General features: G+C 45.6%; 1 protein-coding gene across 10 annotated transcripts; it reads left to right on the plus strand.

Moving 5' to 3' along the window:
• The first annotated feature begins 1813 nt into the window (after nt 1-1813).
• Nucleotides 1814-24265, plus strand: MOK (MOK protein kinase). 10 transcript variants are annotated; one of them, XM_028706821.2, is made up of 12 exons: nt 1814-1917; nt 9721-9835; nt 10470-10559; nt 11991-12061; nt 16652-16730; nt 17510-17558; nt 18596-18774; nt 19525-19626; nt 20793-20966; nt 21412-21550; nt 23075-23278; nt 23362-24265. In XM_028706821.2, exons 1-12 carry the CDS (start codon nt 1872-1874, stop codon nt 23437-23439), a joined length of 1326 nt encoding a protein of 441 aa, XP_028562654.1. In that variant the 5' UTR covers nt 1814-1871; the 3' UTR covers nt 23440-24265. The 10 variants fall into 10 exon arrangements, 9 of the variants coding, with proteins under 9 accessions (XP_028562654.1, XP_028562743.1, XP_077780099.1 ...); XM_028706910.2 differs by having other exon boundaries at nt 1819-1917; nt 21443-21554; XM_077923973.1 differs by lacking the exon at nt 1814-1917 and adding an exon at nt 1967-2157.
• Nucleotides 24266-24840: the final 575 nt, after the last annotated feature.

The following is a 24840-nucleotide window of genomic DNA, read 5'->3' on the forward strand; positions in this document are numbered from 1 at the left end:
GGCCTTGGAGTGGCCAGGAAGCCGTGGATCTGAGTTTTTTGTGGTGCAGGCTGTGCCCCTGGGAATGATGTGTGATTTGATGGTGAGTTTGGGTTGGCACAATGCAGAAAGCGTGAGGATCCATGAGGATCCGTGCTTTGGAACCAGGTTTTTGGGCCACGGTATGGTCAGGAAGCCGTGGATCCGTGATTTTTGTGGTGCAGGCTGTGCCTCTGGACATGATGTGTGATTTGTCGGTGAGTTTGGGGTGGCCCGATGCAAAAAGCATGAGGATCCATGAGGATCTGTGGTTCGGAACCAAGTTTTTGGGCCACGGTTTCGCCAGGAAGCCGTGGATACGTGATTTTTGTGTTGCATGCTGTGCTGCTGGCCATGATGTTTGATCTGATGGTGACTTTGGGCTGATCTAGTGCAAAAATCATGAGGATTCATGAGGATCCGTGCTTCGGAACCACGTTTTTGGGCCAGGGCGTGGCCAGGCAGGCGTGGATCCGAGTTTTTTGTGGTGTAGGCTGTGCCCCTTATTATGATATGTGATTTGACGGTGAGTTTGGGTTGGCCCAATGCAGAAAGCGTGTGGATCCATGAAGATCCGTTCTTGAAAACCACGTTTTTGAGCCACGGTTTCGCCAGGAAGCCGTGGATCCGTGATTTTTGTGGTGGATGCTGTGCCTATGGCCATGATGTTTGATCTGATGGTGACTTTGGGTTGATCTTGTGCAAAAATCATGAGGATTCATGAGGATCCGTGCTTCGGAACCACGTTTTTGGGCTAGGGCGTGGCCAGGCAGGCGTGGATCTGAGTTTTTTGTGGTGTAGGCTGTGCCCCTGGCTATGATGTGTGATTTGACGGTGAGTTTGGGTTGGCCCAATGCAAAAAGTGTGAGGATCCATGAGGATCCGTTCTTGAAAACCACGTTTTTGGGCCATGGTATGGCCAGGAAGCCATGGATCCGTGATTTCTGTGGTGGATGTTGTGCCCCTGGACATGATGTGTAATTTGAAAGTGAGTTTGGGCTGATCTAGTGCAAAAATCATGAGGATTCATGAGGATCCGTGTTTTTTAACCATGTTTTTGCGCCATTGCGGCACCACGAAACAGTGGATGCGTGATTTTTTTGGTTCCTCCTACCGACTAAGATGTGGTCTACAGTAGCATGGTGTTTTTATTTTGTTTCAATATAAAAATCATATGAATTCATGAGGATCCGTGCCTCGGATCCATGTTTTTATGGTGCTGCAGCGCGGCAAATTGTTGGATCCACGTTTTTTATAGTCCAGTTTGTAGGCGTGCCTTCTAGGTGTGATTTGACACTGCATTTGTTGGAATTATTTTTAAAAAACTGGAGGATCCATGAGGATCCGTGTAGATCCGCCTTTTATGCAGACCCGAAGAACTACATTTTGCTTTGCTTAACTATGCTCAAGATGTGTCTTCATGGAGCAGGAGATGCTTACTCGGAAGTAAGCCTCGCTGAGTGCAATGGAACTTGCCCGCATGTAAGTGTGTAATTGAGTAATTCTACCTGGTGCCCCTTACAGTTCAAACTTAAGCATGCGTACTGGGAAGTTCGACGGCAACTTACTCCCAGATCAGCTTATTCTCCTTCATTTGATGATTCTAAAGCAGAGGTTGCATCTGTCATGGATTGTGATTCCCGCATTGCCGAGCGGCGTTGGACTAGATGACCTTTGGGGCGCCCCTTCCGACTCAGCTAAGGTTCTAAGCGCTCCCGTGACTGCGCATGTGCAAGGATCGCCCGAGGGGCGGGGGTGGGTGGGGTTTCATAGGGCGAGGCGACTGAGGGTGCGCGCAGAAAGGAGAGCAGCCGTGGTGTGCGCATGCGCCCCTCGGAGGCCCCGCCGCCGCCATGAAGCCCGCCCTGCGGCTGCCGCAGTCAATAGGAGAGGGCGGAGGTTAGCAACTGCGCTTGCGCCGCTCCGAGGGCGGGGCTGACACGGTCGCGCCCCCGGGTTGAGGGAGCTTGACGCTCTGGGGTTGCCAGGGTGACGGGGATACAACATGGCGCGCTGACAAGTTCTCGGCGCGGGGAGCGGAGGGCGGGGGGCCCTGGCGCTTCAGAGAGGACCCTCGCCGCCCCACACCCCCCTCCCCACCGGAGGGCACGCGCGGGGAAAGCGAGCGGAGGATGAACAGTAAGGGGGCGGCCTGGCTGGGGGCGGCGGCAGCGGCGAGTCTCCCTGAGGGGAATTGGGGGGGGGGGGAAGGGGAGAGAGGAGAGGAGCCGGTGCAGCTCGGCTTTCAAGGCGGATCGCGAGGAGGCGGGGGAGGAGGGGTTAAAGGAATATATATGTGTACGTGTGTATGTGTGTACACGTGTGTAACGTATATGATCTACAACATCGCGTCGGAGAAGTTTGTTCCAGGTCCTGGAAGGATGCCACCGGTGGCTGCCGAGGCCGGCGTATATCTTCTGGCAGCCAGCTAGTTAAACAGAGATGCTAAATTCTTACAGCGAGAGGTGTCTGATTCGATATCCCGCTTGGTGGGGGATGGGGAGGGGAGGGGATGAGAGCTGTGTGCAAAGAAAAAGGGGGGTGGGGAGGGGAAACCAGTCGGGATGGGGAAGAGGTGTTTGTAACAGTGTGGTATAGTGGTTTCTGCATGTGCTGTAGAGGGAAGCGAGGGGCAGATGGGGCTCACCAACCTGCGAAGGTAGCCCGTTTGGAGAAGGAGAACTCCAGTCCTAAACCTCCGTCTTGCATGATTTATTTAGGAGAAGACAAGGCTTAGGAGTCGCTAAGATGGTTGGATGGTGCCTTGTATACTTCCATCCGGCAACTGCTGCAGCCAAGCTGGTGCCCAACGTATTGCTCTGCTTTCCTTTGGATCATAGCGAGGCCAAGTGGGTGGGGGGGGGGGTCATCGACTAGGCAGCCCTGGAACTCCACAAACACTGCCCAGGCTTGTACCCCAAGGAGGTCACTTTGGTGCTGTTAATGCAGTGTTTTGACTTCGCCCTCAGAGGCGCACTCAATTGTCTCTAGAGGCAGTAGAGTGCCAACAACAATAGCGGTTAGAGCAGAGTTTTTCAAATTTTTCATGTTGGTGACACACTTTTTAGACATGCATCATTTCGTGATGCAGTAATTCAGTTTTACTTAAGGTTACCAGATTTTTTTCAATGAATCCAGGGACACTTTTCAACCTCAGTGGATTTTGTATGGGGACCGGTTTGTAAATCCGGGACTGTCCCCGGGAAATGGGGACGTCTGGTAACCTTTTACTAGCAAACCGGAGGTTAAACTAACCCCTTTCTAGCTGCAGGAGGAGTGCAGGGAGCGTTCATGCCGGCACACTAATGTGTCATGACACACAGTTTGGAAAACTCTGCGTTAGAGTGTCAACCACCTGGGAGATACAAGAATTCAAATCCCCTCTGGGCCAGCCATGCAGCTCACTGAGTGACCTTGCGCTAGGTCAGACTTCCTCAACTTCAGCCCTCCAGATGTTTTTGGCCTACAACTCCCATGATTGTAGTCTCAAAACATCTGGAGGGCCGAGGTTGAGGAAGCCTGGGCTAGATACTGCCTCTCAAAGGACATCATATTTCAGGCTTTGAACAGAGATTGTAGGCAGTGTTTCTTCTGCTTTGCTGTATGTATCCTATTCTAATTTCATGTTCAATAATTAGGACAGGCTTCCCAAAACTCTGCCCTCCAGCTGTTTTGGGACTACAACTCCCATCATCCCTGACTACTGGTCCTGTTAGCCAGGGATGATGGGAGTTGTAGTCCCAAAACAGCTGGAGGGCAGAGTCTGGGGATGCCTGAATTAGGATGTGTGCTTCAATTCAGGTGTACATGAACGCCTATCATATTTTCAGCCTGCTTTATACATCTGGAGAATTATATGACATGATCTACAAAAGCTCATGCCATGATAAATGTTTCAGATTGCAGTCTAGCCTTAAAACTTTTCCTAGCCCCTGATCTGATAATGCTTACTCCAAACACAATTTAATGGGTTTTCCTTTCATGTATGTATCAGGCACAAGCCTTCAGGAGTGGGAAACTTTTGACCTTCCAGATGGTGTTGAACTCCAACTCCAGTTATCCCCAGCCAACATAGCCAATTGTGGGGAACTTTCGTCCCTCCAGAGGTTGCTGAACCACAACTCCCATCATCCCTGGACATCACCCATGCTTGGTAGGGCTGATGCAAGTTGTAGTTAAGCAATATCTGGTGGGTCAAAGGTTCCCCACACCTGTTGCAGACCATCATTATTTGGAGGGCTACAGTTTCCCCACCCTGCCTTTTGTTACTATATAGAGTTGTCAAGTAAACATATCTAAGGTGGTAACAGCAATGGTCTTATTTATTATCAAGCAGTGATATACCGTATTTTTCGCTCTATAAGACGCCCCAGACCACAAGACGCACCTAGTTTTTGGAGGAGGAAAACAAGAAAAAAAATATTCTGAATCTCAGAAGCCATAACAGCAAGAGGGATTGCTGCACAGCAAAAGCAGCGATCCCTTTTGCTGTTCTGGCTTCTGGGATAGCTGCGCAGCCTGCATTCACTCCATAAGACGCACACACACTTCCCCTTGCTTTTTAGGAGGGAAAAAGTGAGTCTTATAGAGCAAAAAATACGGTATATTGTAAAAAGAGATCTTTAATAGGGGGGTGGGGTACACAACCAATTCTTACCATGACTGTGGTATGTACTTCACTCTTTGTAGTCTGTGTTCTACTGTTTGAACTGGGGATAGGCCCAGATTCCAGATGCTTTGCCATTATTAGATAAGTGGCCCTGATAGTCACACTTCATTTAAAAGAAGGGTAGGTGAGGATAGACAAGCTGTGTCCTTCCAGATGTCGATGCATTCCAGCTCCCATCAGCCCCAACTAGCATGGCCAGTAGTCAAGGATGATGAGTTTTTTACTCCAAGAATATGTGGAAGACCCCATACCTGTTTAGATGCTAGCCCACAATTCATTGTCTACATGTTCAGACTGAAGATTATGATCTTCAACAAATCTAAAGTTTTAAAAGTGGGGTTATTTGCTTTAACCAACTGTTTTAAACACATGCTGTTTTAAACAGGCGTCCTATTGGGAAGACCCAATTTTCTGAGTGCATGTTCTGGAAGTTGGGCAATAGGGGCAGTACAGGATTCCTATTGGTGTACCGACCTCCCCGCTGCACCAAGGATTCCCTGCCCGAGCTGCTTCAGGTCGTGGCGGATATGCTCCTGGAGACACCTAGCTTGGTTGTCCTGGGGGATTTTAACATCCATGCCGACACGACCTTACAAGGGGCCGCTCGGGACTTCGTGGAAAGCATGGCCTCCATGGGGCTGTCCCTGAATAAGTTTGGCCCAACTCATAGCCGCGGACATGCCTTAGACTTGGTGTTTACCTCTACAGATGTTGGTGATCTGACATTATCTAAAAGCGAAACAAAAGAAGTGCCATGGTCAGATCACTTCCTGGTGCAACTGGACTTCTCCGCGACCCTTCCCCTCTGCAGGGAGGTGGGACCGATTCGGATGGTCCGCCCCCGCCACTTAATGGATCCAATTGGCTTCCAGAGAGTGGTAGGGGATGTTTTATCCCAAGTTGATGGCCTTTCAGCTGATTCCCTGGTGGCCCGCTGGAATGCGGAGTTAACCAGGGCTATTGACTGTCTGGCTCCGAAGCGCCCTCTCCGATTGCATGGAGCCCGGACAGCCCCGTGGTTTTCCCCAGAGCTGAGGGTGATGAAACAATCGTTGAGACGGCTAGAGCGCCGGTGGCGGAAAACTCATTCTGAATCAGACCGGACACGGGCTAGAGCTCAACGTCGAGCCTACCAAGTGGCAATGGCGACGGCGAAGAGGGCCTTCTTCACCGCCTCCATTGCATCTGCAGAAAACAGCAGCAGGAGACTTTTTCAGGTAGTTCGCAATCTATCGGAACCACCTGCACCACCGGGGCCTGGTAGGGACCCCAAGATCTCCTGCAATGCTTTTGCAAAGTTTTTTGCAGATAAAGTCGCTCAGATTCAGAAGGAGGTAGACTCCACCGTGGGAGCAGGGCCAGGGTGGGAGAGTGCTAGAGTTCTGTCTGGTCCTGTTACATGGGATCAATTCCAATCTGTTACCTCCGAGGATGTGGACAGGCTGCTTGGACAAGTGAAACCGACCACCTGTCTCCTGGATCCTTGCCCATCCTGGCTGATAAAAGCGAGCCGGGAAGGGCTGGGCGATGGGCTCTGCGGGGTGGTGAATGCTTCCCTCTATGAGGGAGCCTTCCCAGACCCGCTGAAAGAGGCGGTCATTAAACCGCTTCTTAAAAAAACATCTTTAGACCCAGCCAATTTGGCCAACTATCGCCCAGTCTCAAATTTACCATTCTTGGGCAAGGTGATTGAGCGGGTGGTTGCCAGACAACTCCAAGCACGCCTGGAGGATGCGGACCATTTGGATCCCTTCCAATCGGGATTCAGGCCTCACCATGGGACTGAAACTGCCTTGGTCGCGCTGGTTGATGATCTCCGGCGGGCTAGGGACAAAGGTGAGAGCTGTTTCCTAGTTCTGCTGGATCTCTCAGCGGCCTTTGACACCATCGACCATAACATCCTTCTGGACCGTCTAGAGGGGCTGGGAGCTGGGGGCACTGTTATACGGTGGTTCCGCTCCTTTCTCCTGGGCCGTGTCCAGAAAGTGGTGGTGGGGGATGAGTGTTCAGACCCCTGGGCTCTCACTTGTGGGGTGCCTCAGGGTTCCGTCCTCTCCCCCATGCTTTTTAATATCTATATGAAGCCGCTGGGAGAGATCATCAGGGGGTTTGGGCTGGGTGTTCATCAGTATGCAGATGACACCCAGCTCTACCTCTCCTTTAAATCAGAACCAGTGAAGGCGGTGAAGGTCCTGTGTGAGTGCCTGGAGGCTGTTGGAGGATGGATGGCGGCTAACAGATTGAGGCTGAATCCTGACAAGACAGAAGTACTGTTTTTGGGGGACAGGGGGCGGGCAGGTGTGGGGGATTCCCTGGTCCTGAATGGGGTAACTGTGCCCCTGAAGGACCAGGTGCGCAGCCTGGGAGTCATTTTGGACTCACAGCTGTCCATGGAGGCACAGGTTAATTCTGTGTCCAGGGCAGCTGTCTACCAGCTCCACCTGGTACGTAGGCTAAGACCCTACCTGCCCGCAGACTGTCTTGCCAGAGTGGTGCATGCTCTGGTTATCTCCCGCTTGGACTACTGCAACGCGCTCTACGTGGGGCTACCTTTGAAGGTGACCCGGAAACTGCAATTAATCCAGAATGCGGCCGCTAGACTGGTGACTGGGAGTGGCCGCCGGGACCACATAACACCAGTTCTGAGAGATCTGCATTGGCTCCCAGTACGTTTCCGAGCACAATTCAAAGTGTTGGTGCTGACCTTTAAAGCCCTAAACGGCCTTGGTCCAGTATATCTGAAGGAGCGTCTCCACCCCCATCGTTCAGCCCGGACACTGAGATCCAGCGCCGAGGGCCTTCTGGCGGTTCCCTCATTGCGAGAAGTAAGGTTACAGGGAACCAGGCAGAGGGCCTTCTCGGTAGTGGCTCCTGCCCTGTGGAACGCCCTCCCAGCAGATGTCAAAGCAATAAACAACTATTTTACTTTTAAAAGTCATCTGAAGGCAGCCCTCTTTAGGGAAGTTTTTAATGTTTGATGCTGTACTGTTTTTAATATTCAGTTGGAAGCCGCCCAGAGTGGCTGGGGAAACCCAGCCAGATGGGCGGGGTATAAATAATAAATTATTATTATTATTATTATGTTTCCAAAGCTATCAATGGTGTACAGTTATGAGCCAATGCACTCCTTGAGTTGCAGACACCTGCATCTGCTTTTCCAGCTGCAGAGCAATTTGAGCCTCCCGCACCCCTCCCTGAAAAAACTACTTTTTCTTTAGAGCTAGCTGCAGTCTGAAGAAGTTAATTGTCATAAGAAGTTAGCCAGTGGAGGCTTTTAGAAGCAGTTGCTGTAGAGGTGATATGTATGGGAGATGACTAAACCAAATTAGAGAGGACAGAGGTATCTACAGAAGACAATTGGAACGAAAGTTAGAATTGACTCAGTCTGCAGATGCTTAACACCAAAGAAGGTTAAAGAATGGTTAAGAGAGTGATCAATATGATAGCAAGAGGGATGCTGTCTATATGGAGGCAAACAGCCATACCCATGGGCAGCTATCCCTGTGTGAGTGGTAATGTCACACATGAGTAAAACGCTCTGAATTACATAGCAGAGCATTAGGAGATTATAGATGTAGCTACAGCTGTGATCCCAGTTTACATGTGCTACATTTCACTAAAGGATTCCAACAATATACCTCTGGGTATAGGACAGTATAGAAATTTAATAAATAATAATAATAATAATGATGATTCTTTGATTCTAAGAATCAAAACAGTCCAACTTAAAGGCTAGATAGGCATGAATTTAAACGCCATAGTGGTCAAGCTTTAAAAATTTCTGATACTTTTACACAGCAAACTCAAATCTCTGAAAACTAAATTGACACTAATTTGATTAACATTTTATCTCATAAATTACCATGGGAGTAAAATGACTATTTCACACTTTGCTGAAGAAGCATCTGATAGGCAGTTAAGCAAAGAAAAGCTTCGAATTACAGTGGTACCTCGCAAGACGAAATTAATTCGTTCCGCGAGTTTTTTCTTCTTGCGAGTTTTTTGTCTTGCGAAGCACGGTTTCCCATAGGAATGCATTGAAAATCAATCAATGTGTTCCTATGGAAACCGCCTTCAGACCAGGTCCGGGGACAGTCTTCCGACCTCTTCTGAAGGCTGGGGGGGGGGGGGGACAAGGGCTTTTCTTCCCACCGCCAGCCTTCAGAAGGCTGTTCTGAAGGCTGGCGGTGGGAAGAAAAGCCCTTCTCCCCACCTCCCGCCCCGCAAGCTCCGGGGACAAGAGGGCTTTGCTGCCGACCGCCAGCATTTTAAAAGCCCCCGGGACAGCGGAGACTTCTCCGCTGTCCCGGGGCGATTTTAAAATGCTGGCGGGCGGCAGCGAAGCCTCCGCTGTCCCGGGGCAATTGTAAAATGCTGGCAGGCGGCAGCGAAGCCTCTGCTGTCCCGGGGCGATTTTAAAATCGCTTCGCTGCCGCCCGCCAGCATTTTAAGATCGCCCTGGGACAGCGGAGAAGTCTCCGCTGTCCCGGGAAGGCAGGCGGGGGGGGAGCAAAGACTTTTGCCCCCCGCCGGCCTTCAGAAGAGGTCCAGGACCTCTTCTGAAGGCCGGTGGTGGGCGAAAGTCTTTGCTCCCGACCGCCAGCATTTTAAAAGAGGTCCCCGGAGATTTCCCTATGGGCTTTCTTCTTGCGAAGCAAGCCCATAGGGAAATTCGTCTGGCGAAGCACCTCGAAAAACGGAAAACTCTTTCTTCTTGCGAGTTTTCCCTCTTGCGAGGCATTCGTCTTGCGAGGAACCACTGTATTACAGCAAATGCACTTTTAAGCAAGGTGGAGCTCCTCACACAGCTGTCCATAAATAAGAGCTGTATTTCCATAATCCTTATACAGCGTAGAGGGATGCAAGCCTTAGTTTTTGATAGACACAGTGGTGATAGGAGAGTTGGTTGAATAAGTAAGTAAGCTATAACTGTAAACATGTCCAATGAAGCAGTATTTAAAGCAATCTTGAGGATATTAAGCTTGCTATCGATACTAAAACATAGTTTTCTTTTAAAATTTTGACCTTTTTAGAATATAAAACGATTGGTAAGATTGGCGAGGGAACGTTTTCTGATGTTCTGAAGGTACAAAATTTCAAAGATGGACAATATTATGCATGTAAACAAATGAAACAGCATTTTGAAAGGTAGGTGCAGCTGCTTTTTTAATTTTCTTTTTACTTAAATGTTGAAATACTGAAATTTGGATGATCAAAGTTTGATTCTGAATATTCATAAATATTATACAGAAAAAGAGTGCCTTCAAAGAGGACAACTAACCTTACAACCACTACGTTTCTCAATAATGGACTCGGCTGACATATCCGAATTTGTCTCTCTTTTGACCCGAGCATTAAACATAGTATGTAGCCCTTCTCCGGATCCCACAACCATCAAAGGTGTAGGAGCTGGTGACCAGAGACAGAGGCTTCTCTGTGGTCTCTTACAGAAGTAGTTTACATGCTGTCTTATAAGCTACTTTCATAACCTGGGGAAATGCCATGAGATGCCTCTGCTATTAATGTAATACATAAAATAAATAAATAAATAAATAAATAACACTCTTCTGCTACCGGAAGAGAAAACCATGAAATGCTCTAATTCACTCATCCAAGCATGTGTCTCACACATCTCTTGAGATTATGTGTGGCCCAATTCACAGACTGAACAGAGCAACAATAAAGAGGAGGGGGGATGAAGTGTTTACTCTTCTGTAATTTTAACAAACAAAAGCGACCTTAACATGGTAGCCTAATCTTTTCCCTTTTTTATATACTGAAGTATTGACCACGTGAACAGTATGAGAGAGATACAAGCACTAAGGCGACTGAATCCACATCCAAATATCCTCACGTTGCATGAAGTGATATTGTAAGTGCTGCATGCTTTCTTTCACCTTCCCTTTCTATACCCTAAGTATTCTTCCCTAAGATGATGCGGAGGTGGTGAATCACAATTTCATTTGCCAGACCAGTCTTAATCTGGTTACAGTTGCTTGAGGCAACAGCTCCTCTATTTTCCTGTGGCATCATGAATGAGATTCTGCCTTTTCCTACACCCCTGCTCCCAGGAGGGCAGCAAATACCCTTGCGTTGGGAAGTGAGCCTACTGGGGCTGCCAATCACTTGCACTTGAATGGCTGAGTAATATATCTAAGTAAGGCCATTGAGCCACTGGTAGCATGAACACCGAGACTCTACATGTACAAGTTTTAAGGAACAACTTGCTTTTATTCCATCTTTATCTGTGTTCTCTGGTAGTGTAGATGATGGCAGCACCAACAGTACAAGAAAAGTACAATGAAGGACTCAAGTAATGACACTATTAAGGAGAATTACATGTACAGGCAACTCCCAATTTACATGCATTGAAGGCACGTGTGACCATGCGCACACGCATTGCTATGAACTTGGAAGTGGCATGAAAAGGGGCAAAAGCAGCCCTAAAAGAGAGCAAAAAACAGCAGAAATTGCATGAAAACAGTGTCTAGCAATCCCACAAGCCTTTGCGAGTGCAATCCCAGGAGCCTTTGCCCCAAACTTTGAGGCCTGTCGAGAGTTGGAGCTTGAGCAAGGAGGTTAGGAGGGTACTTGCAGGCTTTTTCAATGGTGTTCCCGATATACGTGATTTCACTTAAACACACGGTGCCTCAGAATGTAACCCCTGTGTAAATGGGGAGTTGCCCGTATTGTAAGGTGGGCTATCTTATGCCACCTGCCCAATAAAAGACTACAGGTGGTCAGTGGATGATAACAAAACGTTTTTCATACTGTTGTATTCTATTGAATAAAGTGACTTTTGTCTCCACATAAGTTCAGAACTTTTGCTTTTGAGTTCTAGCCTTTTTACATATGAGAACACCTCCTATCCACCAAAGGATTTCATAAGTACAGTGGTGCCCCGCAAGACGAATGCCTCGCAAGACGGAAAACCCGCAAGATGAAAGGGTTTTTCGTCGCGGAGGCGCTTCGCAAGACGAAGTTCCCTATGGGCTTGCTTCGCAAGACGAAAACGTCTTGCGAGTCTCGCCATTTTTTTTCGCTCCCCCCCCCCCTTTTTCAAAGCCGCTAAGCTGTTAATAGCCTTTTAACAGCTTAGCCGCTAAGCCCGCTAAGCCGCTAATAGCGCTAAATCGCTAATAGCGCTAATCCGCTTAGCTGCCAATGGGGTTGCTTCGCAAGACGAAAAAACCGCTAGACGAAGAGAATCACGGAACGGATTCTTTTCGTCTTGCGAGGCACCACTGTAGTTTTATCCTTTCTTCCATGTAGTTAAATAAGATCACTCTTTTCCCCCCTTCAGTGACAAGAAAGCCGGTGCTGTGGCATTGATATGTGAACTCATGGACATGAACATTTATGAACTGATCAAAGGTATGTAGATCATGCCAATGAGAAAGTCATTTGCAGAGATTATCTTTATTTATTTATGCAGAAACCCAACTATTTGTACAGTATGACTGACCAAAAGAATAAAATAGGGCAGGTGGAGAACCTGTGACACACTAAATGTTGTTGAACTCCAACTCCCATCAATCTCAGCCAGCATTGCCAATTGTCAGGGTGTTTTTCTCTAGCAACATCTGGAGGACCAGTTGTCAGGGAGTTGTTGTCCAACAACATCTGGAGGACCACAAGATTTCTCTAGTTGGCCAGTCCCGTTGCCCAAGCTGAAGTCATTCTGTTTGTGCAATTCGGCTGTTTACCGCTCATAGTCTTCTTCCCAGTAGGTGAAGGCAGAGAGAGATTTTGAAATGTGGAGATGACATTTCCATATAATTACAGATACCGAAGGGAAACACCTGCCTGACGGTGTTGGAAAGGAGGAAACAGGTGCAGGTGGGAAGACTGTGTAGAAAGGGAACAGCAGCTAATAATTGTGTCATCCCTGCTCTGTAATTAAGAGTCCTGTTATAACAGCTCACACATCACAAATCTATATATTTACAATTCAAAACAACTGATTGGCTGAGATTAGAAAGCCACGATCACATTTCAGTGCTGTTGAGAGATTAATTCCCCTATCTTTTCTTGCCATTCCTTTGTCATTCTTGGCCATGTGCACGTGTGTGAGAACAGGCATTTGCACTCACCTGCTTTCTTGCACACCTCAAAAGTTATTACTGATGGCTGGGGGCAGGGGTGAATGAAGGCTAACCGACACCCGGGGCAGGGGAAACCACCGGGTGCACATGCGTTGTGCCGCCATGTACGATACATGTGTGGTGTCGCGACATAGGGCATATGTGCGACGTCGCTACGTACAGCACATGCGTGCGACACTGTGCATGCGTTGTACATAGTGGTTTGCCGGTGGCGCCTCCTGAATGCTGTACAGCCGGCGGTGGGATCCTCTGCTTGCAGCTGCAGCCGTGAACAGAGGATCCTCCACATACGGCTGCTGAAGCACGATGGCTGCTTGTGCCACCGTGCCTGGGGGCAGCAGGGTGAGCACCCCGCGGGGTGCCTTCTTGTCACCCCCCACACATGGCACCCGGTGCGAACGGCCCCCCCTGCACTGGCTGAGGGTCCCTGCAGAGCAAGGGTAGATAGCAGTTACTGACTTTCCTTTCCAGCAGCAATCCTTTTCACCACAAGTGGAATCACTTTCAAGTCTGAGGACTGTTTGGATCTTGGCCTGTGGTTGTTGCCCCCCGGCAATAAAATATAGCTGAGTATTGGAGGGAATGGCATAGTGTATGTTTCAAATGCTGGCTGTATGTTGATGAAAAATGAAAGGCTGGACAAGTCTGGTACCATGAGCCACAAGTAATTTTAATGCAATGAATCTTAAAAGTTCCAGCTCCACCTTCTCTAGGCTAACTCTATGTTCATCTAAAGAGTCTTAGGAACTCAGAACTTACAGAATTCAAGACAAGTATTCACGGTTGTCTTAGCTAGTATTGAATGTGGCCGCACATACAAATGCAAAAAATTGCAGAATGATGACAGAATAAAAAGCTCTCTAAACTAAAAAGCACGCTTCTCTATGTAAGCCACTTTCTAAGGGTGGTAGTCAAGTTTCTTCAGTTCAGTGCCTTTATAATAATTTTGTCCTTGAGTTGCTACAGGGAAAGGCTTTCATTAATTGTATTGATTTTTATATTTATAAGGACTCATTGGGTGGCAGCCAATGTCCTCCTGCTTGTGGAAGGGCTTTTGATTTAGCAGAGGCCCCTCCCAACAGAACGCGGGAGATAACTTTCACCAGTTTCCCCTCCCTCCTCCAACCTTAATTTTTTTCTCCAGAAGAGAGAATCTGCAAAAATAGACTTTCCCCCTTGCCTCTGTTTAATCAACCCATTGGTCCTTCAGGGAATTTGGTATATGTATCATACATAAAGAAAATGTGGCTTGCTTTCCTTAGTTGCAGTTCCATTTCCTTCAGCGATGAATCTTCTGAGGGACAGTTCACTCATACATGTTCAGCAGCTAGTGACTCCAACACCTAGTGGTGACTCACTTGTCTGAGTGGGCCTTCATAGATGGATGCTCTCATTGCTCCTTAGGTCACCTCAGATGCAATGCTTTCCAGGAGAGTCAGCTCACACTAGTACAAGCTGATGTGAATTCATATTCTGTTTGTAGATGCAGAGTAAAATAATGTATGTATGAGTTGGCACTTAGCATGGCAAGGTGGTGGGTGAGGTCTTTTCCATTTGATAATCCTTTCAAAAGGAGTGACATAGATACTGGGGGTTCAATCTTAAATCATTATTTGATATTCAATGTGAACAAACTGCAGAATATGAGGCTCCACAGTTGCTGGGGTTTTAGTATCATTTCTTCGGGTGAGATTGTAAGGACTGGAATAATCTACTGCATTCCCTCATTAAATTAGCTATGGAAAAATAATAAGTTGATAGTACAATACACAGAAGCAACAACTAGAATGGAAATAGTTTCCTAATGGCGATAGTTGCATAGCAATAACTGAGAGTTAGAAAGCAGGTTGATTCTGTCATCTAGAATGCATTAAAATAAGCAATTAAGGCTTATGAAAATTTGTCTGAGTTTCCATGATGAATATTCTGAAAATGTCTGTGAAAAGAGACACAATGTTATGACAGGAGATCTATGGGACAATATATATACAATCCAGATGTCTGGCTGTTCAGCTTCTTCATGAACTTATGGCTCATTTGATGGCTTAAGTATAAAGGTATGTATTTTGTATTTAAATAGTTGAGGGTGAAGTGTCTTAGGAGTCAGGTTACTACATTGTAGGTTGAATCCAGGCTAAATTAGTCATACTTTTAATCCCACTGATTACAGTGAGACTAAAGCATGACTATCTTAATCTGGATCCAAGTATGACCAATGTTACCTCCCCCCCCCCCCCAAATCCCAAATTGAATAAAGTGGTACCTCTGGTTATGTACTTAATTCGTTCCGGAGGTCCGTTCTTAACCTGAAACTGTTCTTAACCTGAAGCACCACTTTAGCTAATGGGGCCTCCCACTGCCGTTGCACGATTTCTTTTCTCATCCTGAAGCAAAGTTCTTAACCCGAGGTACTATTTCTGGGTTAGCGGAGTCTGTAACCTGAAGCATCTGTAACCTGAAGCGTCTGTAACCTGAGCTACCACTGTACATTGGTCAGTCAGGAGCATTCATTCACCCTTATCATCCCAAACAGCTGTAGCTTATTCAAGCGATAACTTGAGAAGTAATGTTCATGCTGAAAATGCAGTGAGTAAATTAGTCATGGTTGCTTCAAGTAGGCCAATGCTACCTGAAATGAAGCAATGTAGCAGTTTGAGCAGGAAGATAAAAAAATACGCATGCTTGTGATACTTTGGGGCCTTGACAAAGCATTTCCTTCTTATGCATTAAATCCTACTGCCAGCATCCAAACACCCTTGGTGTCCTGTTATATCTGTCCTCTGTAATACTGAAAGCAGTCTTTGGAGGAGCCAGTCTGTGTGCCATATCAGGGCAGGTGTGGTTATGTGATGAGGCTACTACTGCCTATTGTGTAGGAAAGGAACCTGTGGCCTTCTAGCTGTTCAGCTCCCATCATCCATGACCACTGACCATGCTGGCTAGGATCAATGGGATCTGGGAAGCCAACAACTTCTGAAGGGCCACAGTTTCACCATCTTGGAGTAGGGCATTCTGTTCCGCATTTCCCAAAGTTCAGATGCTTTGGTTAGATTGATATATCTCCTGTCAGGTTTACTATGCACCAACCGTATCAAGTGGTTGAGCTCACCATATAAGGGGGTATCCGATAGTAGGTTCCCTCTAGGCATGGAAGTTTGCTCTTCCATTCATGGAGGGCAAGTAAACACCTAAAGCATGTACTTTACACTGTTCAGAATGGGCCTGGGTATTCCCAACAATGGCAGCCCTTTCAGCAGAGATTGGAAAGCCAGTTTAGGAATCAACACTTCCTCCACACTCACCTTTCTGGGGAGCAAACCTTCATATCATGTTGACCACTATTAAGAGAAGAGTCAGCGTTGACTCTGTCTGCAGTTATCCAGAACTCTGGCATGTGTTAACTGTGGTTAGGTGAGTGCCTGTGGTTCTTTTAACAGTGGTTAAGGCTGAGCAGGAAAATTTGCTCTAGGGAGGGGGATAGATGACTGCTGAACTCTTAATGGTAGCCTCCTTAAGTAAGTAAATGAATGAATGCATTTTAATAAAAATTATATACTACTTGATTGTAAACAAAAACCCTCAAAGTGGTTTACAAAGAGAATACAGTTAAAAACAACTATTTAAAACATTTTTTAAAAATCAGCGGTATATTAGAAACAGATTAAACCAGCCCAGTGTGTTCTTCCTCACCACTATGGAAAATATAAAAAGAAAACAAACACTCTACCATGGTTCATAGGCAAACCATCTCACAACTGTATTTAAAATTCACTTAACTGGCAGTAGTGACTGCAAGCGCTCCATCATAAAGTGAACTTTGTATAAAACTGTATCATGTTCATTTGACTGTTTCCTCTAGGGAGGAAAAAACCATTGCCTGAAGGGAAAATAATGAATTATATGTACCAGTTATGCAAGTCTCTCGATCACATGCACAGGTAAGGCAGCCATTTGTATATTTTTGCAAATGTAGTATTTGGCTATATTATTGAGCTGGGATCTGGAGAGTCCAGTGAACACCCCAAAGTACATAGGATATTAGTCGTGGGGCTGCTTTTATTTTGGAGAAAAAGCAGCCTTGGGGCCCCTATCCAGAATGTGCATTTATTCTGACTTCACACTGATGAAAATTGCTCATCTGCTTGCTCCAAAAAGTAGACTATTGATGGCAATATACAGCATTTTCTGGGGCTAATAACCGCCATAAGAGAATCATTTTCAGTAGGGAGGAAATGGTATAGGGCTCCAATGTGGATTGGGAGCCCATTCTAGTTTTCTCCAAAATAAAAGGAATCAAGTTAATCCCACTAGATTGATATTGTGTGTGTGTGTGTGTGTGTGTGTGTGTGTGTGTATCTGTCCTTCCTTCCATAGGAGCCCAGGTAGCTTACAATCTTCATAAAATCACATTAAAACCTTAAATCAGTTTAAAAACACTATGCACAGAAAAAACCAGCAAGCCGCTAGCAGCAGGCTCTGCATGTAACATCCATGCAGTTTGGCCTTGATGTATCTGTTCCAGCTGCAGCCTCTCACGCTGCAAATTCTTCTCTGGAGCATCCCCCAATCTCCAAGCCAGGGATGGTTTTCAGGAGTGTTCATAAGGTGGACTGGGAATGGGACAGTGTGGAGCGGGAAAACCCCAATGCACAGGGGACTTTCTGTACGCCATCCTTGGTATATAAATACTTACTTGCCCTGAATAATTCCCTTGCAGGAATGGGTTATTTCACAGAGATGTAAAACCAGAAAACATATTAATAAAGGTAAGCAGTCTTTAGTGCAGTCTTTCTCAAAATGTGTCCCACCCCCCTCCAGGTACGTGAAAGAGTTTCAAAGAGTACAAGGCAGAATTTATTATTATTTTATCATAAATAAAATAGTATTATTAAAAATACCCCCAATTTATTTTTGCTTGAGAAGGGGCACACCAGTAAGACTAAACTCAAAAGAGGTTTGTTGTAGGTTTGGGAAACACAGCCGTAGCACAAGTGATAAATATGTTGAAACTCTGTATTCATTATGCTAAGACTCTGCAATTTGGAAGTGCATTTGTACCTAAGAGAAAAGTCCATTGTTAGTTTTGGATGTGGAACTACAGGTGCCCAGTTTAGATAAGTGGCAGTATTGTCCCTAGCCTTTCCCAAACACTACTGATGAAGTGTAGTAAGTAATCTTCTATAACCTGGTAAGTCTTCTTGTGACCAAAGTTTCAAGCTTTTCCCCCCCAGTTAAGTACACCCCGTTACGGGGACGCGGGTGGCGCTGTGGGTTAAACCACCAGCCTAGGACTTGCTCATCAGAGGTCGGTGGTTTGAATCCCTGCGACGGGGTGAGCTCCCGTTGCTCGGTCCCAGCTCCTGCCAACCTAGCAGTTTGAAAGCACACCAGTGCAAGTAGATAAATAGGTACCGCTCCGGCGGGAAGGTAAACGGCGTTTCCGTGCACTGCTCTTGTTCGCCAGAAGCGGCTTAGTCATTCTGGCCACATGACTCGGAAGCTGTATGCCGGCTCCCTCGGCCAATAAAGCGAGATGAGCGCCGCAACCCCAGAGTCGGCCACGACTGGACCTAATGGTCAGGGGTCCCTTTACCTTTACACCCCGTTACCATGTTAAGTGCTCCTGGAGTTACATTTTCTCGCCATTTCCAAAGACTACAAGCACTCTGCCCAAAATAGCCATGGACCAGAGTTCATTGCAATGTAATAGCCGGATTTAATTCTCAAATTAAGCACCTTTACACATGATTGATTTCATATGAATGCCTTCTGATTTGAGATGCCACAACTATCTTAACTGCAGCAAGATCTTCTGAAGCTTGGGGATTTTGGTTCCTGCAGAAGTATACACTCCAAGCAGCCTTATACAGAGTACATCTCTACGCGCTGGTACAGGGCACCTGAATGTCTTCTCACAGATGGGTACTACAGTTATAAAATGGACATGTGGAGTGCTGGCTGTGTGTTCTATGAAATTGCAAGGTACGTTATCTTAAAGGAATTGGTGGTTTGACTTGAGAGCAGGGCCGGCCCAGCCATGAGGTGGGCTGAGGCAGCCGCCTTAGGCAGTGGAACACCATGAGGTGGCACCCCTGCCTCCCCCGTCATTAGTAGAGAAGCAATGGTGGCGGCTTCCTGCCACCGCTTCGCGACCCAGGTAACAGAGGCACTGGCAGTGGGGCAGTACCTTCCCATTTTGCCTCGGGCGGCAAAACGGGACACACTGCCCTTGACTTAGAGTGAAATTCACATTAAGGGTTGGATTCTGTAGATGGCATGAAGTGTTCACAATTGTGTCATGGAAACAATTTCAGATACTGTGAAAAGCTGGACAACAACAGATAAAGCTCAGTGGGAAAGCACATGCTTTTGCGTGGAGAACGTTTTAGATTTAGTCTTTGGCCTTGCTAGTAAATATATACTTGAGTCTTCACTGGGGGGGGGAGGGTTTGGCTTTGAAGGGGATGGCAGAACCCCCAGAACAGCACATGGGGAGGGAGAGCGGATTGTTCTGTCTGGCAAGCTGCATTGCTTGCGCAGATGGAATGTTTGCAGTAGCACAATGCTGAATTCCACCTGTAATCTCCTCAATAGTTGGTGCAGGGGTCAAATACTACCAACACCTGTGCCACAATTTAAGACTGAACAGTTTTCCTCACAAGGAGAAAACCCTCAACCCTGGCAGTTTAATTTCCCACACTGCCCAACCAATTCCTCTTTTTCTGTTTCTAGTTTCCATCCACTCTTTCCTGGATCTAATGAACTGGACCAAATATCAAAAATCCATGATATTGTAGGTACTCCTCCCAAGAAGATTCTTAATAAGTTCAAGCAGTAAGTACATTTTGAATTCTGGGATTTAATAGTGCATTCTCTCTGTGATCGAAGCTGTACAAATAAATGTCTTAATTTAGAGGAGAATGCTCACACATCATGTCAAGGAAGCTGTTTGCTAGTCCATAGCTAAAACAGTGTAGGCTAACAATTCAGTGTAACCTGAGGCTACTTCATCAGTTGTGAGCTGAGGTCACACTCCAAATAATGGCATCTTGTGAATTGATTAGATCACTCGCTGTCTACTTTTCCATTCAAAAACAAGTTAGATCTCTGTTTCAGAGTGTTAAGTGGTACAGAAATACCAGCTTCAGGCTCCAAGCACAGAGCAGGTCCAGCAGAGGGACATGCATTTATCCCTTTGCCTCCCCAGAGATCCCACCCCTATGCCACAAGTCACACATGCTTCTACTCCAGCATTGTGGCATTTTAAACTGTGATCAATGAATACCTCCTCAAGCACAGAAAGACCCTGATAGCTGCTGTTTACTTAATGGCCAAGATGGTGAGTCAGGAAGTCACCTCTGCCATGACCTCGCCAGGTGCCCTGAGGCAAACTACTGCCTTCTCAACCTCATTCCTCTATAACATGGGAATAACGTGGATCATTAATGGTATGAGAAGTCCTTTGAACACTCAACAATGCTACGTATATGTTAAGTAGGCTATGGGTTGCAAAGCACTGCTGAAGACGGCCCGGTAGCCAGATCTCTGACAAAGTGTTATATGCTGACAAAGTCTCACTATTGTCAGTAATTGTGCTGCAGCAACTCTGCACAAACTTTAGCTTCTAGATCATGTGCGAGGGAAGCTCCACCTAGAGCGCACTGCAGCAATCCAGTCTTCAGTTTGTGAAGTGCCGTGGCCAGGTTTTTCTGGTCCAAGAATGGCTGTAGCAGTCAAAGCCATTGCCGTTGGTAAAAGGCACTTCTAAGCTGCTGAGGCTTCCGGTGACAGAGCTGGAGCCAAAAGCACAAACAAACTGTGAACCCGCTGCTTCTAGGTAGGCAAATCGAAGGTCAGACAAAGAGCAAAATGTGTATTTAGCCTTCAAGATTTTCTACGTCAGCTTTATCTCTTTGGCATCCCTGCCCCATCCTCCCCAGTAAGGCTGACATTAATAGCCTCCTGACAGGAATGTGTTTCCTTTCACTGGATGAATGCAGGTCACGAGTGATGAGCTTTGATTTTCCCATCAGAAAAGGGAAAGGAATCTCTCCATTTATGCCTAGCTTGTCAAATAAGAGCCTAACTCTTATGTATGCAATGATACAATATGATCCTGACGAGAGGATCTGTGCCCATGAAGCCCTACAGCACCCTTACTTCAGAGAATTAAGGTAAGTAAACTTTCAGTGTCTCTTGAATTGAGCAATAAATGTGGAGTTGCTGGTGTCTCCAGCTTCTTAATCCCAGACTTAAAATCAGTGAGTGAGGTCCACCATTGCAACAGTGCATGAACAGGACTTCCCTTCCTCTCACAACCTCCTTAGTTCTCCCAAACTGCTCCAGAGAGGCCCTTGGCTAGCTACAGCAGACCACAGGGGCAGGTGGGAGGCTGCGAGGAAGGGAAAGTCCCACTGGTGCAAACACAACTCAACACTGGATATCACCCAGAGGACTTAAATTACATCTATAGCATCCAAGCTTAAATCTTGACCTACTTCACTAGGTTTGGGTACTTAACAGCTGCGTTTTAAATTACTGTTTAGTACGGCTGAAAAACGGGAGTTGCTATGTTGGCTCGACTCTCTAGTTGACACAAACGAATTTTGAGTTTCATAGGTGGGATTTTGTCTGGCTCTGTGCTGAACAGGTTGGCAGAGAAACAAGCTTTGACCATACGCAGAAGAATGAGATTAGCAGAAAACCCATTAGAAAGGGAGACTCTCAGCTTGCGTCGTATTTCAAAGGAGGATCAAAGGCAGGTAATCTTTAAATCAATGAATAAGTAATAAACCTAATTAAGTAATGTCATTTTAAAATTGCCAACAGAACAGCCCTGTGTCAAATGTGATGATATGATGAATAGTGTCCAATAGGCAAAACGTATTTTAGGATTTTTGTCTCAAAAGGATCCAAGGCTGTATGGATTTCTGATCTAAACAAACAATGTCCATCTAAGCAAGACAGGTAGCTTTAGAGAGGGCTTTGCATACATACTGCATTGCAAATAGGCTCCCAAAAGCTACTAGCCTGCAAAAATATTTACTAGCTTGGTGGCTGCAGGAAGAGGGCTCTATCCCTCTTGCAGTAACCTGCTCCATTTATATGGAATTGCAGGGAGGCTTCCTGGCAGCCTGTTTAGTTTCTAGCTTGGGAGTGGATGGGGGAAATGTTCTATCCCTTCTCTACAAGCCTGTTCATCTGCCTGCATGGAATTTCTTGTTGCCAGTCACTACCAGGCTAATGTCAGGCTGCTGAATATTATGATTTACAGCTTGGAGGAGCATACAGTATAGCATTTGGCACTCAGAAAACTTTTAGTGACCTTATGAAGATGCACATGTAATTATGCTGGAACAGGTTATTTACACATCTTTTCTCGAGAAGTTCTGTGAGCATGACTGCTGTTGCATCCAGGCTTATTAAATCATCCCTGCAAATTGTACATTAATTATAGAACTATGAAATCGGAAGAATCTGGCTGAACCAGATGCAAGTTGTCACTTGAGCTATCAGTATCCCATTTGCCAGCACCCAAACAAGATTCTGTGCTGACCAAACTGAAATCCAAGCAGGGAAAAGAGGGTCACTTATTCTAATAAAGCGTTTCCAGGATCTATTGGATCACTTGTGCAAGGGGAGGGGGCAGGATGAAATGTGCCCGATCTTACATTTTGAAACCACTACGCTTAGCTTCCCTCCCGCCATGGAATTCTGAAGGCACCAGGTTTAAGTTGACAACACCTTCCCTATCAAATTCTATGTCAGATCTAACCAATGTTTTGTCTTATTTAAAAGGTATTCCAATAGCTGTTCTAGGGAGCAGTTTTAGAAATTAGAAATTAATCTCATGCTACTAACAGAGCAGGTTTAATCAAGCCTTAGCTTGTGGCACAGTTGAAATTCTTGGTTCTCTTAAAATTAGAGCAGCAAAAAATCTATTTTCCTGGTAAGTATCCACCTTCCAATATGCTCCAGCTTTTCTCCAGTAGTGTTTGGATACCAGTATTGGTGTAGTTACCATTATCGACATTTGCTCCTACACTAATCCTAATACCTTTAAAGTACATCCATCTATGTGTTTCTTTCTGAAGGTGTGATCACAGAACACAAGCAGCGCTACTCGGGAAGAACCATTTTGGTTGTAAGTTTGTATACATGCTTAGACCATCACAGCAGCAATGTCAACCAGACCAACACAGGTCGTCAAACACTTAACATTTAGCCTACACGAAACATACTGATTTCAAAAAAAATTGAACTTTTATTTTTATTTTAAAAGAACTTTCTTAGGAGAGCCCAGGAGAATCCACTGGGACGTCGTGGATTTCCCTATACAGTGGAGTTGCCCAAACTGGCTGTTCCTGAAGTAACCAACTTGACTTCTTACCCTAATCCTCCATTTCAGTCAGTTTTTCCTCTCCCAGCAACCAACGGGCAAGTCCAAGTGTTGCAGCCCATAACATATTTTGGGACACACTGCAAGGTAAATCTGCCTTGCTTATCAGATTGTACAATTTTAGACAAGTAATTAACAGCCCATTTTAACTTGTGTTGTCTCACCAACAGTCTGAAAGACAGAAGGAATTTAAATCTCCTGTGAAACACTACCACTTGCCTGCTCTGGGAAGAAGAGGTGGTTACTGATGGACTAAGAATCCCTTGTGCTCGCCAATACTTTTGAAAGGTACACTAACAGCAATAGTGCCTTATCTTCTCAAATGCTGCAGCAAGATGCTACAATATTATTATTTTTGTGCTTAACTTTAAAAAAAAGGAAAAGGAGCCTTTCTACGTGAGCACCGTTTTCATAACTCAGTCTGCACTTCATTTTTTTTAAAGCTCCCGATGTACAATTTTATTTCCTCTTAAGTGGGTCGTACATTTGTTCCAATTGTGCTGCTCTGGTAGGAATGGAATTGTTACTACTTTTATATTAAATACGATACAGTACTTCTTATTTAAGATGTGTTGAAACTGAATTTGTGTATTTTTGTAAATGTGACTGTGGAGATATAGATTGAAGCAGCGGGGAAGGTGTTTGGTAGTTTCAAAACCCGAGTCTACTTAGTGTCTTCTGGAGTATGTTACATCTGATTTGAGTGCAATCTTGTGTAAAGATTTATTTTCCAAATTATGTAAATGGGCAGATTTTCTCTGCATGCGTCGTTCGTAAGATCAAGTTAGTCTTGCTGTTGCTCTCCCAACATATTCCTGTAGCACGGAAGCTTAAACAGCATAGGCATGCTTTATCAGTTAAAATACGATTTGTCACATGCTCAATACAATTTCACTTCAAAGAACACATTGTGCATTTGTGCTAGAAGAGCCAATAATATCTGAAAGTATATTTTGTGGGGGAGGGGCCTTGTATCTGCCAGGGACAAGAAGATTCTTAAGTCGCTTTCAGAATGACCGTTTAAATGAAAAATAAAAATGCTGTTTTATTAAAATACAGGGTTTTGAAATGGTACTCTCAAGGTTTGTTATATTCTACCCTTTTGAAATGAAATCCACTTCTATAACAACCTCTCTCTAACAAGGAAAGTAGTTTGTGTATTACTGGTACAACTAATTGTATAAATAAATTTATGACCATCATCCAAAGCATCAGATTCCCCAAAATATAGAGGTGAACACCTATCCTAGAAGGGAGGTCAATGATACAATGGGGGGGGGGTTAATCAGTAATGCTAGTGGATAGGTAGATAGTACAAAAATAAGTGAGACCTGACCTTACCTTAAATAATGAAAGTTGTACAGTAATTGGATTTTCCCTCCAGAAAAGCCACAGATGTATTCAAGGGAAGCATGAACCAGAACATAGCCATGTAGCTTCTATACTGCTAAAACGCTGCATTTCTTCCGTGTACGAGGGCAACAACTCTTTAACAATATTGCAGTTTCATCTAAGTACCTATTGCATGGCAAAAGCTTCCAGTCTTGCTACCAGCACAAGTGAAAAGCATCTTCAAGCATCTTCAAGCACAAGCATTTCTCTGGTGTATTGACTTCATTCAAATCCAGAAAATTAAGTGCAAATTCATG

This window comes from Podarcis muralis, chromosome 1 (genome assembly GCF_964188315.1).
Source record: "Podarcis muralis chromosome 1, rPodMur119.hap1.1, whole genome shotgun sequence".
In the NCBI taxonomy this organism is placed as follows: domain Eukaryota; kingdom Metazoa; phylum Chordata; class Lepidosauria; order Squamata; family Lacertidae; genus Podarcis; species Podarcis muralis.

Excerpts from the sequence above, each read along its gene's own strand:
- MOK (XM_028706821.2), top strand. The coding sequence starts at position 1,872 with ATGAAGCCCGCCCTGCGGCTGCCGCAGTCAATAGGAGAGGGCGGAG. Across the intron at positions 16,731-17,509 it reads TCTCTCGATCACATGCACAG|GAATGGGTTATTTCACAGAG; the intron begins GTAAGGCAGCCA and ends ATTCCCTTGCAG. Across the intron at positions 20,967-21,411 it reads CCTTACTTCAGAGAATTAAG|GTGGGATTTTGTCTGGCTCT; the intron begins GTAAGTAAACTT and ends TGAGTTTCATAG.